Raw genomic sequence first — 16,215 nt, 5'->3', positions numbered from 1 at the left:
AGACATGGCAATAACAATAACATAGCATGCACGGATCAACCACAACATCATCGGCAAAATCGCTAACAAGTAGACAATCTGCCCAGATTCACGAAGTAGCAAAAGTAGAGCTCGATTGACTCAAGCTAGGGTGCTCCATAATTGCAAACAAAGACATGGATGGATAGAGCACTACAAGATTAACAAAACATCCTTACTGATCATCCTCAAAAGAGGCACGTATCACTAGGAAACAACATGAACATATGACCATATGAGATAAACAGGTCAAGGACTTAGTGGAAATGCTAAGTCTCTGAAATCAGCATTACCAAGTGCCTCACTTTGCAAGCTTGTGCTAGTCACCACACACATCACAAAAATACATGGGTTGCACCTCTGGAAAGATGGCAAAACCCTTAACAAAACATATGTAGAACTCATGGGCATATCATGCACACAATAATCATGGCAAAAATGACAAATAGCTAAATGGAGCAGCAGATCTGACAATTATCTCAAGTAGCCCTCTTCTAACAGCATTTCGGGCATTAAGATGAACTCAAATGAAAATGATGCAATGGAACGAAATGATGTACTCTCTGAGACGAACATTTTGATATGCTATATGCGCAAAACGGAGCTACGGATGCGGAGTTATAGCACGATGAACAGGAGCATATGGATCTGAGATCTTGAGGACTTGGAAGAAAATTCCACCTCGCGGTTAGGGTTTACTATAGCTGCCAGATCTGGATCGCGACGCGCTTCTCGAGGTTGGCCGGAGTTCGCGCCGGAGCTCGACGGAGAGGAAGAAGACGACCGGGGGCGGCCGGATCCGGGCGGGGAGGCGAGGCCGGAGGTCGGAAGAGGCGCTGGCCGGCCGCGGCGGAGCTCGGCTCCGGCCGGCGAGGAGCGAGGCGGCGAGGAGGATCCGTCGGCGTTGAGAGAGGCGGCGGCGGGGCGAAGGCGCGGGGCGGCGCGCCTCTTCGGGCCGCGGGGGGCGGCCTCGGGCCGGGCGGGCCGCGGTGGTGGAGGCGGTGGCGGCGCCACGTGGCGCGACGGGAGTGGGCGACGGCGATGTCCGGCACGCGGACGGACGTGTCCGGCGCGCAGATGAGGAGCGGGGCTAGGTTTAGGGTGGTTTGGATCCGGAATTTCGGGGAGGGGATATTTATAGAGGTAGGAGGAGTAGGAAGCTTCAAATGAGGTGTGGTTTTCGGCCACGCGATCGTGATCGAACGCTCTAGATGATGGAGAGGGTTTTGGTGTATTTTGGGCCAAATTGGAGGGGTGTTGGGTTGCAACACACACGAGGCCTTTTCGGTCCCTCGGTTAACCGTTGGAGTATCAAACGAAGTCCAAATGATACGAAACTTGACAGGCGGTCTACCGGTAGTAAACCAAGGCCGCTTGGCAAGTCTCGGTCCAATCCGGAAATGTTTAATCCCCCACACACGAAAGAAAGGTAGAAATGACCACCGGAGGAGAACGAAGCGCCGGAATGCAAAACAGACAACGGGGAAAATGCTCGAATGCATGAGATGAACACGTATGCAAATGCAATGCGCATGATGACATGATATGAGATGCATGACAACGATAACACACACGGAGACAAAAACCCGAACCCGAGAAAATAAAATAACTTAAAGCCGGAAACGGCAAGAGTTGGAGTACAAATTGGGAAAGTCATATCCGGGGTGTTACATTTACCTCCCCCGGAGAGCCCGAACCTGGGTACATCGCGAGTCCCTCTCCGCTTGTCCCCGATCTCACCTCCGGAACCCTCCGACGTCCTCCGGCCCCAACCACGTTCGATAAGCCTACCCATGGAATCTGCCGTAAGCACACCACGACAGTTGATCTTCATGGGCGTTATATACGTGGTCGTCGGTGAGTCCAAGATGATGACTTTCTAGGGACCAACCGAGTCCCGCTATCCACTCACCGTCTCCCCTTAGGCATTCAAGGGTGGCTCGTACGTCGGCAAGAAAAGTTTGGTTGAAGTTGTAGCTCTTCGAGGTGACCGGTGTTTGTCTAGACACGACTTGTTAATTTGGTTAGGATAAGCCCCCTTGCTTGTGTTTGTAATACAATTGTGGTTGCTAATCTTTTGATTAGTTTAGCCCCCTTGCGTTGTGTTTGTAATACAACTGTGGTGGCTAATATTCTGATTAGTCCGAGGTGGAGTTCGTACTACCCTTGTTGTTTGCAGTAAGTTGTTGTTATTTATAATTGTTTTTGTCTTCTATAAAAATATGGTATAGCTGTACCCTAATTTTATTTTATTTTGCATCCAGGTTAGTAATAACATTGTTGATACTTAGAAAAAAAATTCCTCGTTGACAAAGAGGGGGAAGTCGGAAACCCCCAACACTCAACCGACACATGAGTATTCGACAGGGTCCTATGTGCATTAGACAACGATCCAATCGAAATTAGTATCGAACACCCTCTCCGAACCCAATATTAATCCGCAGACCCAGCCGGACTCCCGACGGAGAGAGCGAGGACCAGGTGAACCGGCCAGCCAGACAACCCCGGCGCATCGCCTCGTGGTCTTCCTCTTCTCCCCCCGCACCCGAATCCCCTTGCCTCGCCGTCCCTGAAACCCTAATCCCTCGCCGCCGCAACACAACCTCTTCCTCGCTTCCGCCCCCCGCCCCCGCCCCGATCCAGGTGAGCCCCATCACGCTGAATTCCGATCCAGAACGTCCCTTGCCAATTTTGGGCGGTAATTCGGTCGAGGGATTATCGCAGATAGCTTCGGTGCTGAGAAAATTTCTGACGTGTGGTTTTTGATCCAGGGTGGAGCGTTGGGCAATGGATTTCGAGCGACAAGTTTGAGCTCTCGGATCGGTTTCAGGAGGTTTTAGATGGGTTCGGACCGGCAACATGGTGGCTCGGGGGACGTGGTGGCGCCGAAAGGGCGGAAGAGACAGAGACAGCTGCTGCTGGAGTCCAGCGACTCTGAAGCGGATGAATCTTGCCTCTTGACGCGGCACAAGTCAGACGAGCCTAATGCCGCCTTAGGCAACGGTGATCAATCAGTGGAGAAAGTGGTGCCTCCTAGTTCTGAGCTTCCTGGGGCTAAAACTACTCAAAGAGATGGTTCAGAGAAGAACAAGGGAGATGAACTTAACAGTGCCAGCAGTCGAAATGGCGATGACCTGTCAGAGGAGAAAGTGGTGCCTCTTAGTTCTGACAAGCTCCACAGGGTCAAGTCCACTCAAGGAGACTATCCAGAGAAGAATAAGGGAGATAAGAACAGCAGGAGTAGCTCACAGCCTGACTCCAAGAGGAGCAAAATCGAGGATGCCAAAGTTGGTGCTTTTGGAAACGGTGGAAGTGCTTCAAAGGATGTAACTGTAGCAAAAATGCTGCGTCCAGGGTTCCCAAAATGGCGGTTCGAGAAGCCCGAGGTAAGGGCTGGACGAGTTGATGAGAAAGGTGGGGTGGAGATGAAGGCAACCATTGGCTCAAAGGTCAAGGAGCAGGCATCGAGCTTGGATGACAAGAGGAGACATGTAGAGCTACTGAAACGTAAGAAACACAAGCCGTTGAAGACTGACATGAGCAACTCGGTTGACTCTGGCCGACAGGAACGTGGGGAGGAGACGAAGGCAAAGTTCAAGGAGCAGGACTCAAGTTTGGATGTCAAGAGGAGGCCAGTAGGATCACTGAAACATGAGAAACACATACTGCTGAAGACTGACAAGGCTAGCTTGGCTGGGTCTGTCCAAGGGGAAGTTATAAGGGTTCAAGGGAAAAGTGGCCTTTTGAAGATCCTGCCAAAGAACGATAAGGTGCTCAGGGAAACCAGCGATGGCAAGATTCTGCCGAAGAAGTCGAATGTTGATGGGGATACCAGTGATGGCAATACTCTGCCAAAGAATGTTAAGGTGGAGGCTGGGGATGGCAAGATTCCGACGAAGAGTGGTGTTTTAAAGCTTCTTCCGAAGAACAATAAGATGGTCAGAGAAAACACTGATGAAAACCTTATTCCCAAGAACATTAAGTTGGAGGGGGAGACCAGTGATGGCAAGATTTTGATGAAGACCAGTAAGATGGATACAGGAAGCGGCGATGACAAGGTCGCGACTAAGAACTGTATGGTGGATTTAAAAGCTGTTGCTGGCAAGTTTCCGTCGAGGAACAGTAGGATGGATGAAGAGACCATTACTGGCTATGAACAGGATAAGGATAAAAGCAGTGCTCTGATCGAGTCCCAAAAGCGGGATTTAAATGGTGGGAAGAAAGTTACTGGAAAGCTGGTCTCCTCTGTCATATTGAGGAGAAGCGATCCAAGCGTAGTGGGAGTTTCTTCAGGCCATACTGTGAAACAGAAAAGTTCAAAGGTGCAGCCGAAGATCTCCTCACAAGGCAATCATCAGCCCTCACCAAGCCTGAAAGATGAGAAAAATGAACTTGGTGAACACAAAAATGAGAAGAAGAGATTGCTTGAGCATAAAGGTTCACCAGAGAATTTATCCAAGAAAGTAAAATTGGAAGTCACTGATCTGCAAGGCACATCTGATTCTGCTCCCAAGAAGCATGTCATGATGAAGAAACCAAGGGGAGGACCTCGTAGTGCACTTAAGCAGAAACTCCGGGATCAGATTAAAGGTATACTATTACATAACGGATGGACAATTGATCTAAGGCCTCGGAAAGATAAAGATTATGAAGATTCTGTGTATGTTTCTCCACAAGGTAGTAGCTATTGGTCAATCACAAAGGCTTATGCAGTGTTCCAAGAGCAAGTGAAAAGTTCACAGGATGAGAACCCTACAGGTGGACCAGGTGTTGCAGATGCTTCCTTTGATGCCATATCAAAAGAGGACCTAGCAATGCTACAAAGAATTGTGCGGAAAAGAAAGGGCAAAAAAGAACATTCTGCTGAGAAGAAGGGAGGGGACAACAGAAGCAGGAACTCAAAAGGTGCCTCTGCTGGTAGAAGTTCTAGAAACAAGTACCAGAACAACAAAGAGAAGGTAAAAGCCAAGCATCTGGGATGTGCACTTCTTGTCCATGGTAGTGCTCGTAATATGGAAGGCATGGGTAACTACGTTCCATATAAATGGAAGAGGACGGTTTTATCATGGATGATAGATCTGGGTGTTGTTTCACAAGATGCGAAGGTCAAATACATGGACAAAAAAGGAACACAGGCAATATTAGATGGTAGAATTACCAGGAATGGTATTTACTGCGGATGCTGTTCCAAGATTCTCACAGCTGCTAAGTTTGAACTTCATGCTGGTTCAAAAGAGCATCAGCCTTATGCAAACATCTTCCTAGAAGATGGTGGGGTTCCATTGTTGCAATGCTTACTTGATGCATGGGATACGCAATCACAACATGAAAAGAAGGGATTTTACAAGATAGATCCTGCTGATGATCCTGATGATGATACTTGTGGTATTTGTGGTGATGGCGGTGACTTGCTCTGCTGCGATCGCTGTACTTCAACTTTTCATGTGGCTTGCTTAGGAATCGAGGTGAACATACAAGTATTTGGGTTAACAATTATCTGAACATTTGGGCTATCACTTATAGCCTTCCAGTTGATTTGAGCCCCAGCACTTTTAAAAGAGTTGCTTGCTAGGATGCTATGCTGATTTATTTATTTTACTTAGTTCTTTCTCGTAATTTCTCTTCTGTTTGTTCTCTCATGCTTTTATGCTGATAGTTATATTTGTGCTAAATGCCTCTGCAGATGCCTTCTGGAGATTGGTATTGTCGTAGCTGTATATGCAAATTCTGCAGCTCTGCTGAAGAAATGACACCGTCTTTCACTGAGTTGCTTTCTTGCTTGCAATGTTCAAGAAAATGTAAGGCTCAACCCTCTCAACACACACGTGCTTGGTTGCACGCGGTCACACACACAAGTTTGTGCACTCCGGCAATTTCTTACACATTGTTGTTTTTCAGATCACCAGGTTTGTACACCTGGAACTGAGAGGGGCTCCGTTTGTACCCCACCCGGTGCCTCCATTGATCACTTCTGCAGCCCAGGATGTAGAAAGGTATGAAATACATAATTGTTATCTGTTCTCGGTTTTTGGCAATAATTACTTGGTATGTGCCTGGACCAGTTTATTAATTGATCTTGTTGTCCCCTTCCATTCTGCCACAGTAACATTTGCCTGCTTGCTTATGCTAACTATGGTTAGCACACTTAGTGTCACTTTTCACAGGCTTCAATGGTTTACATTTTTTTATAGTGGAAGGGAGCAACGCATCCAGCCCTTGCCAATTTCCATTAAAGAAATCAATAAAGTTATGTTACAGGTTCTAGGTTGAGCCCTGACTGAACAAAAAACCAATTTTGCTGATAATTTGGCAAGTCAAAGCTGAAGTCTTGTATCTTAGTATATAGATATAGAAAAAAAACTTCAACCAACCTGTATTGGCTTGTTCACATTTCTTAGCCCCTCTTAATACCTTTTTTCTTTTCTTTTGGTGGCAACTAAAGATCACTTTAGGCTAATTCTGTATGCTGGGAATATGCCACACTGAATCCAGTGATGAAATTATGATTTTGGCTACTTTTGTTTCTTGTGAAATTGATGTTTTTGGCTATTTATTTCACCATAGTGTATACCTCTGAACTTGTACTGTCTGCAGAATATGTAGTTACGGTTGCACACACCAGCTCTTAATATATGTTTCTAATTTTTGGATGCATTTTAAAGCTTAACTGCTTGTCCTTACTAGTCAGGCCTTCTTTGGTTAATAGGATAGGAATTTTATAGGAATAGGAAAATCATAGGAAGTGAGATGACATGCATGTCAATTCCTATAGAGAAAGAGATGTCATTTGGTGCATAGGATAGGATTTTTTTCCATTGAGTCTAGGCTAATGTTTTTTTTCCTCCAAAATGTGAAGGATTGATTCCTATCCTACATAGGAATAGGAATCCATTCCTACAAACCAAAGGGCTTCAAAGGAATTTTTCCTTTGCAAATCCTACCCTATAGAATTCCTACAAAAATCCTACAAACCAAAGGAGGCCTCAATGTGTACGTGCAATGCATGTTAATTTGGAAGTATATTAAGTGCATGCGGGTATTAAGTAGGATATTATCTACGTGTTATTATCTGATTAGCATTATATTTGGCATAAAATTAATTGCACGCTAAACGTGTTGCACGCTCGACATTGAAGCAGTCTAGGTCGTTGGATTGACATGATTTGATGGCCGAGATTAATTGGATCTGCCACTTTGAGTCTTTTTATATTAGTATAGATCATTTTGAATCTTCCTGTCTGGCATGTAGAATTGCTTGTCGTAATCGTTAACATTATCTGCTCATTGCTACTTTGTTCTTGTGTATGTCCGGTCAATTTCACTCTTCAGATCTCTAATGTGGTGCATTTAAGTTTTATGGCTTAACTGCTTGTTCTTATCATTTTGAATCTTCCTGGCTGGCATGTAGAATTGCTTGTCGTAATCGTAATCATTATCTGCTCATTGTTACTTTGTTCTTGTGTATTTCCGGTCAAATTCACTCTTGAGAGGTTCTATAGAAGCACGAGTATTGACAAATCTCATCAAGTTAATAATATATCCATAGATCTCAATCGCTCTGATATTTTTTCATATCGCATCAATTTGGAGAACCTATACTTATTGATCACATTAATTGGTGTGCCGCCTTGGTGAAAATGTCGTATTTGTTATTATTTAAATTCTTGTGTTCATTCTGATTGCATGGTCACTAAGGCTATTCTGTTCTTCGTAACAACACAGATTTATAAACGACTAAAAAAGCTTCTTGGGTTCAAGAATAATATGGAAGCCGGATTTTCCTGGAGTCTGGTTCGCTGTTTTGCTGAAAGTGAGGCTGCACCCATGAAAAGGAAAGCAGAATTTGTATATTGCAACTCAAAGACAGCTGTTGCTTTCTCAGTTATGAATGAGTGCTTTTTGCCACGTATCGATGAGAGAAGTGGGATTAATATAATTCACAATGTCGTATACAATTGTGGGTAAGTATACAATGAGAAAAATATCTGAATGATTTATTTTAACGATGCAAGGTGAATGAAATGATCCTTTGTGGTTATATGTATGAATATATATGATTTCCCAGACGTAGCTGTGCTTAGAATGGAAGTTATATACACCCAGCAGCCATGATGTTATTCCCTTATCCTTCTGTTAGTCCCAAGTCCCTGGCTGTATGATTTTCCAACACTAGGTGCACTTAGGATGGAATTCGTAATACATTCAGAAGCTGAGTATTTGTTTTCTTAGTCTTCATTGTTACTCCAAGTCCATAAGCACATGTTTTTTTCCGGGAAAATACATGCCAGTAAGAAAGATCAGCAGATTGTGCCTATGTGCAGTAAGAATTTAATTTTTTCGAGAGCATCCTGGGCCATTCTTTCTTAAGGTTGTCATTTATCCTGTAATATGATATGGCAGGTCGGATTTCAATCGTTTAAATTTTAGTGACTTCTATACATTTATTCTGGAGCGTGGAGAAGAAGTTATATCTGCGGCAACTGTCAGGTAAACTTTTATATGCATACACTATTACACTTTGTTCGATTAATAGCCTTTTGTGATATTATTGGAGCCTTAGCCATCCCCATTTTATGTTACTTTAGTTCTGTCATGATTATTCAACTTAATACTTTTCCTACTACATCTATCTCCTGAGATTTGTGTTTAGGATGGGAAGTTAATCATTCATTGTTACCCCCTCCGATGCATATTAATTGTCGCTGATTTAGTGTGTACTAAATCAGCGATAGTCAATATATGGATCGGGGGGGGGGGGGGGGGGGGGTAAATATTGAAGTTTGGATTGCAATTGGATGTCTGATTTTCCAAGAATGAACATATTTATTCGTAGGCCATTCTTGAGGCACTGAGACCAACTTGTACTCATGATGGCATGATACATGATTTTTTGATGTTCTGCATTTATCAATGTTATTTCACAGCCCTAAAGTGCTTAATTTATCTCTTCTACATGAATCAGGATTCATGGAACTGAGTTAGCAGAAATGCCATTCATAGGCACAAGGGGCATGTATCGGGGCCAAGGGATGTGCCATCGACTGCTCAATGCAATTGAATCGGTAATTTAGTTTGACATTTGTTTCTGATCTTTGTTGCACAGCCATGTCACATGTGCATATGGGCATTTGGAGTTTGTCCCCCCCTCCCTCCCCCCTATTTTTCCTTGGGCAATTAAGATTTCTTGCATCGATCGTCTCCGTGAAAATTTCTACCCTGTTATAGTAGGCTAATGATATTCTTGTACATTTGTTCCTGTATTTGTTGTAAACAACAGCAGTATGTTTTCTTGATTGATTTGTTCATCTAATTGTCAGGCAAGCTTGTATTTGTGATATATACTTTCAATATGTGACCTTTCATTTCTTACCTATTATACCTGCTATACGCTGAACTGACTATGTTTTTTTTTGAGCAAGAACTGACAGACATGTTGATGAATGCATAGTTGTTCTGCAAAGTGTACATTATAGTCAGGGTTTGGATTTCAAAATCATGATTGTAAGAGTTACTGCTTGGAACCAGAAATCCTGGTCGGCACCAGGATTTTGTTTTTAATGATGGGAGTATGCTTTTTTGAGCTGCATTGAGTTGTTTTGAACTTTAAATCTGAAGAAAAAGGACAGAAAAAGGGAAATGTGACTAGGATTGGACTCGTAACTGCACAGTTGCTAGCTCCTAAGCTACCAAGGCCATCTTCAATTTTTTTTTGAGGAACCCAAGGCCATCTTCAACGCTAAACACTTATATCGGCGCTTAGGGAAAACGAATAAACATCGTAAAAATAAGATAAAAATCATCTGAGCGCCTTCTGTTTCAATTGTAGACGATAATTACGGTCGCTAGCAAAGTTGGCCGCCGCACACAGCTTTTTACCCCGCATGAAAACGAAACAAGCGCCCGACACCTCTTTTTGAGTCGATGCCATCCCAGACATCGATGGCCCAATTGCCTATCTACCAGGAAATCAATCCTGGCACCCTGCGTTGGTTATGACCTAATGGAAGGTAGAAGCTTCTCCCGGAAAGGTTCTGCGACCTGGTTATTGGTGTGCATCCTTGTAGCACTGTTGCATAATGGTGACCGTGTAACGGAGACATGCGTTATGGAGTTGCATTAATTTGTCTTAATTTTTAATGAGCGACAAGAGTCATTTTAGAAAAAGCATCAAGTGTATTGAGTTTTAGTTGTTGGATTAAGGGATTGATATTGGTTTTTCATACTTACTGCTTACTTACGAAGCCAAGTTTAAGGCTTTAAGCTTTGTGTTTATCAGCTGAGGAAGTCCTTCTAACTGTGTTTGCATTGTTTTGTTTCACATGAATTTCTAACATGTTTTAGGGTTGATTCTTCTGTAGGCCCTTTGCTCTCTTAATGTTCGAAGACTAGTAATACCTGCCATACCCGAAATGCAGAAGACCTGGACTACGGTTTTTGGGTTTAAGCCTGTTGGCCCTATGAAGAAGCAAAAAATGAAGTCTTTTAATCTCTTGATTATCCATGGTACTGGTCTTCTGGAGAAGCGCTTGTTGCTAACAGCTCAAGTGAATCGACAAACCGCTTCTGTGACAGGTCAAAATCCAAACTATTTTGAGAATTGTTTTCCATGATTTCCCTGTTATGAGTATTGTAATTCCGTAGTTTTATATTTCAACATTGCTCCCTATTCATGCAGTTAATGCCGTTGAATGTGACAAGACAGCTTCTCAAACGTTTGGGGAAGCAAGTGGATCCCTTACACCTGTTTATGTTTCTCAAGAATTTGCTGTGGGTGGTTATCCTGAAACTAAGGATCATGACACTTGTGCTTTGATTGAGGGCTCTTCAGGCTTGGCATCTAACCTTCCTCCTGTTTCTGAAGAAAAAACTGAAGAAACTATTTCTCCAGTTTCCATAGCTGATGTTAATTTGCATATAAGTGAAGATGACATGCCTTGCAAGGCTTTAGCTGACATTACGGAAAAAGTGAAATATGCAGAAACAGATTTGACATTGGTTGCTGATAAGATTGTTGTAGAAGAGAAGCCTGAAGATAAATCTAGCTCCAGTTCTGCAGATTCAAAGGCTATTCCAGTGACAGTGGATCCATGCCCATGTTCATTTGATGAGCTTGGGAAATATGAAAATTGCCCACCTAGTGTACATTCTGTTGATGCTGTTCTCGTAAAAGACAGACCTGAATCTAATTTCAGCTCCAGTTCCATCTCTGGCCGCTTTGATACTCAAGAAGATAAGAAGTCTTGTGTAGTTCCTGCTAATACTGAAGTTCCTTTAGTCACTATGGGTCGAAAGCCTGATAACCACGAGTCCAAAACTATTGTCGCTGATGGTGGTGATATGCAAAGCTCACTAGAAGTTAAATATTTGGAAGTTCTAGTAGATGAAAGATCAACAGATGCCTATGCAGCTAAAAATAAAGCATTTGTTGGTGGTGTAACTAGTTATGCTGTTGCTGTTACTAAAGACAATGGTCATTCTGCAGTTGATCTTGTAGTATCAGCAGAGAGATCACTGGATGAAACAAATTCTGTTGAGAGTGATAAGAGTGAAGTTAAGGTTGCAACAGTCGAAGTGGGTGCTATAGTCGAGAGCTCTAATGGGGCAGGCATTACAGTTTCGGCGCTTGAAAAATCAGATGACTTCAATGGTGAAGTTACCGCAAAGCCTACTCTAACTTGTGGGGATGGTCAACTTCATTGAGAGGATGGAGTATGCAATAGTAGCATGAAAGATGGCCTAGCTTCTAGAGACCCTGTTAATGCATGAGTTCTACATTTGGTGCTACAATATGCTGAAGGTATTTTTCTAGGGAGACAATTTTCTTGAAAATAGACACAATCTTATGCAAATGTGATAATTTCACACTGTCATATCAATGGCAGGAAATATGCACTCGTTTTTGTTTTGAACTTGCAGTGCAAATAGGAATAGTTGGTCTTCCAAATGTATTTAAATGTTTGTTATGTAGGAATGACTGAATTCAATCCCGCGGTTCAGAATTCCCATGCTTTTCTTGTGCAACAAAACCGTCATAACTCTTAGCCGTGTAGCTGGATATATATGGTGCAGAACCAGGACAAATTTCTTCTAAAAATTCATATACTCCCTCCATTTCGTAGTGTATCCTGTCTTAGTTTTTCATGTTTTTCCCCACATCATAACATGTGTTACGAAATCGAGGCACAATGAGTCGATGCATGCAGGAGCAGCGGCTCCATGAGCCCCAATGCTTGAAGCCTAAACAACGCCTCTTAACTCTTCCTTGGTATGTGAGTTATTGCTAAGATGCACTCGATCCTTTTTGAAATTGGAGTACTTTTTTGGGATGGTATGGGTAAAAATGATACATGAGATGGAAGATATAGTTTAAGAAAAGGGCAGCTGGGTGCACGTAGCCCCCGCTTGCGCAGGGTCCAGGGAAGGGTCCGATCACTTTGGGTCTTGATAATAGTTCAGCAACTCAAATATATTTTGGACCATCTTTTGTGCAGATGCATCTACCTCATTGTCATGCTTGATAATAGTTCAGCAACTCAAATATATTTTGGACCATCTTTTGTGTAGATGCATCTAGATGCATCTGCCTCATTGTCATGCTTGCTTGACTGATAACTTTGTTGAATAGGTGGGATCAGGGAGCATACAAGGAGATGCCACATTTCTGGAAGTTTTGGATTCGATGAGATGTTTTGTTGGGATAGTCAATCAAGTTGCTGGCTCCAAGGAATACTTTGCTAGCCATCAACTTCATGGGACATTAATTCTGACTACAGTCGTTTCTTTAAAGAACTGTTGGGAGATACTCGGGCTGGGATGAATGGACATTTTTGGTAAGATAATGTTTTCATCGCATGTATGCCAATTTTACTGTGGATGGATGACTATGATCCTTGGAAGTGGATGACCATGTTCTTTTTTAGCAATTTAGCAATCAGTTGTTGTGTTTATTAGCTGTCGGAAAATAAATGAGCTAGACTACATCATCTGGTGTAATGGGAGGGGAGTGGCAACAGCTCTACACCCAAGTAGCGAGGTCTATGTCTCACTGCCATGGATTGTTGATGATTCAGGAGTTTTGTGGCTTCTTGGAGGCTGTATCAGATGACGAAGCTTTGCTAGTTTTTTTATTAGGCACCTAGTCGCATCAGAGTGACACCCCAACTGGGTCACTCTTTTTGTTGTTGTGTACATACAGTATCTGCGAGTTCTATCATCTCCTATAAACCTCTGCCCACCTCCTCAATAGGAGGTATGTTTCAGGGTATAGATCTTTGCTTTACCCTTGTACACATCTATACAATCGCCATGGAAGTACAAACCAATCGATGCTGCATTCGCTAGGCGCTGATGCTGCGACTCGCAGCATTGCTCCTAGATCTGTCATCTGTACAATCTGTCATTTCTGTTGATGCTTCAGTCGGTGTCCTGGATGATGCTTCAGTGAGCTATTGCTCGTTAGAGACATGATTAGGTTCAGCATGGAGCTCGCAAGTTTTTCAAATACTGACAACAGCCTGTTTTTTTTTTAATTCCTGCAATGTTTAAGTCAATTCCTCGGTTCCAGACATGAGGTCAGTTCAGCTGGCTATGTGTCTGAGAATGAGCTTTAAGGCCTCTTTTGATTCATAGGATAGGATTATTGTAGGAATAGGAATTTTGTAGGAAATGAAATGGCATGTATCTCAAATCCTATGAGTAGGAATAGAAAACGAGATGTAATTTGGTTGACATCAAAGGAATTTTTACATTGAGTCTAGGCGCATTTATATTTTTCTATGAAATGTGAAGAGTAGGAACCAATCCTATGTAGGAATAGGAATCTATTGCTATGAACCAAAGGGCTCTAAAGGAAAAAATTCTATAAGAATCCTATCCTCTAGAATTCGTATGAAATTCCTCCAAATCAAAGGAGGCCTAAATGGGAACTTACTTCCTTCATCCTAAAATACGATATCAATTTTGGGAGTATAAGCAAAGGCGTGCCTTGCTGCTGTTTGTTATGTGCCGATGTTGAAGGAGATCTATTTTACATGAAATATTGATTTGGTGATGATTATAATGCATGTAACTTCGCAATTTAGTAAAAGCAAAGAAAACCGCAAAGCAGCCAAATCAACAATGCTACTTCCCCAGAACGATCATGAAATTTTGGCCGATTTGCTGGAGACAATGCACGGTTGAACATGGACATCCTTGGTTTTGTTAGCTTACCAGTCAAAATACGAACCACAGCGAAAGTAATCATTAATCAGTGAAATTAATAGAGAAGGCTAGGATGCGGATTTTTGTTTTGGGACATGGTACCACGCGAGGATGTTATCCTGGCCGACGGTTGCTGCCATGTATTCACACTTAATATTGCGGTTGGTGGCAGTGGCGGCGCACCATCTGCCTTTGGATTGACGGTGGCGGCGTGGAGGGCCTGGTGGCCGCGTCGGCGGCACCTTTGATTAGATTTGTTCTGATCGGTGCAGCCGGCGATGGTGGTCATCTCTTTCGTCAGAGGTGGCCGGCATACGCCTGGGTGGTTGGATGTCAAGATTCGTCATCTAGTTTCCGCTACCGAGTCTGGGAGACATAGTCACTAGTGAAAACCGAGTTGTTGGTGGGCGGTGGCGGCGTTTTGCGCCGTTACCTTGATGAAGGCATCGTCGTGTAACTGTTGTCGACCCACTTGTGCTGCTTCGGAGAAAACCCTAGGATCCGGTCTTCCAGATCGGACGATAGCGGTATTATGGTGTCGTTTCTCTCTTGGCCATCGTTTGCGGAGCAACGCTGGAAGACAGAGGCAGGAGGTGGAGCGGCTTCGTCTTGCACCGAGTTTCGGTGGAGCTGTCAAGTCATGCCTAGTCGACAGGTGGTACACTGAGTCATGCCTGGTTGGCAGGTGCTATGCACGACGGATCTTCCAGAGTCTTCACGTCTGGACGGACGAGCGTAGGGTGGTGGCGCCGTTGGGCGTTGTGCTGGCGTCGACGGATGTGCGGATTGGCAAGAATGATGTGGATCTCTCTTCTTAAGATGGGTCAGTGGTCCGATGATGATGGCAACTTCTAAAATGTATGTAAGTAGTGTGCGTTTTAGGTAGGCTGCACCGGCTGTTGGTTCCGATTCGTTATGTGGATGGTTCGGTAACGATATCGGTTTTAGACATGGGGAGTGAAAACACTCTACATTATCAAGTTTATAGGTGTGAGTGATGACTGCAGATGAATTGATGTACGATCTTATCAGACCTTTGTGAAATAATTAATAAAGATGGCTAAATGCATAGATTGATGCAGAGGCCGGGGGTTTAACCTCTTTTTCTAAAAAAATCGCACTTAATGTAATGCTGAACTGCATACTGTGGCAATACTTAGGGAAAGTGAGTGAATACACAACATTAACTCAGTAGACGTTGGCCATCTATAATTAAATTTGATGGAGAAAGACTGGTGTGTATATGGTCAGGCAGGGCTGCAGGCTACTGGTCAGTGTTAATCAGGCTACCGGTCAGTGTAATTAACGTTCGTGACCTGGGTCGTACTAAATGGTGCCCGCTCCTAGTAAGGAAAAGTTACTCACCCAGCCTGCATCATGGATCCTTCGTCAACCTAGTGCATGGGACCTAGTTCGTCGGATGTTGAAGGTTGTTGCTCTAGTTTTGGCTACTAGGTTCTTACTTGCTATTCATGTTCACAAACAATCTTGTATTGATGCTGTCAAACAAAAAAACCTTATATTGAATAGCAGGTTTGGCCAACTACCTTTTTTAGGCCAGATGAAAATTGCATCCCCTCCTATTATGCAAGCAGAAAGTTGGTTCTAAACTTGCGCTAATAGCATTAGAGCAAAATCAAAGTTCCCTGAAATAAAACAACTTCTTTTTGTCAACCTACCACTTAGAGAACCAAGAACGAGAAGGTCCTGATCTACATGGCATCAAGCTTCCCCGACGGGGATTAATAGAGTAGTTTTACTGTTTGCTGTATGGGTTAGAGGAGTATGGAGTAGTGTTGTTAGGAGTTATTTACCCAAAACCATTACGCTTGGGTTAGGGTAACAACTTGGTACCACATTTGAATCAGGGCACAAAAAACCACAAAAAATGTGCCTAATCTGTAACGCGGAGCACTGATGCTGGAATTTGGCCGCGAAAACAGTAAAACTGATAAGTTGGATCCACATGTCAGGCTAACGTGGCGTGCTTATATG

General features: G+C 43.4%; 1 protein-coding gene across 1 annotated transcript; it reads left to right on the top strand.

Annotated features, from left to right (window-relative positions):
- The first annotated feature begins 2,457 nt into the window (after positions 1-2,457).
- LOC125536970 (uncharacterized) lies at positions 2,458-13,403 on the top strand. The gene is made up of 10 exons (XM_048700261.2): positions 2,458-2,661; positions 2,790-5,483; positions 5,702-5,816; positions 5,917-6,011; positions 7,741-7,979; positions 8,419-8,505; positions 8,981-9,080; positions 10,377-10,590; positions 10,694-11,815; positions 12,644-13,403. Exons 2-9 carry the CDS (start codon positions 2,859-2,861, stop codon positions 11,716-11,718), a joined length of 4,500 nt encoding a protein of 1,499 aa, XP_048556218.2. The 5' UTR covers positions 2,458-2,661; positions 2,790-2,858; the 3' UTR covers positions 11,719-11,815; positions 12,644-13,403.
- Positions 13,404-16,215: the final 2,812 nt, after the last annotated feature.

Source organism: Triticum urartu, chromosome 2A, assembly GCF_056163025.1.
Source record: "Triticum urartu cultivar PI428250 chromosome 2A, HENAU_Tu73, whole genome shotgun sequence".
Classification (NCBI taxonomy): domain Eukaryota; kingdom Viridiplantae; phylum Streptophyta; class Magnoliopsida; order Poales; family Poaceae; genus Triticum; species Triticum urartu.
Note: the sequence above shows the minus strand (reverse complement) of the source record. Positions and strands in the feature narration are given on the sequence as shown.

Excerpts from the sequence above, each read along its gene's own strand:
- LOC125536970 (XM_048700261.2), top strand. The coding sequence starts at position 2,859 with ATGGGTTCGGACCGGCAACATGGTGGCTCGGGGGACGTGGTGGCGCCG. Across the intron at positions 6,012-7,740 it reads GCAGCCCAGGATGTAGAAAG|ATTTATAAACGACTAAAAAA; the intron begins GTATGAAATACA and ends GTAACAACACAG. Across the intron at positions 8,506-8,980 it reads ATATCTGCGGCAACTGTCAG|GATTCATGGAACTGAGTTAG; the intron begins GTAAACTTTTAT and ends TACATGAATCAG.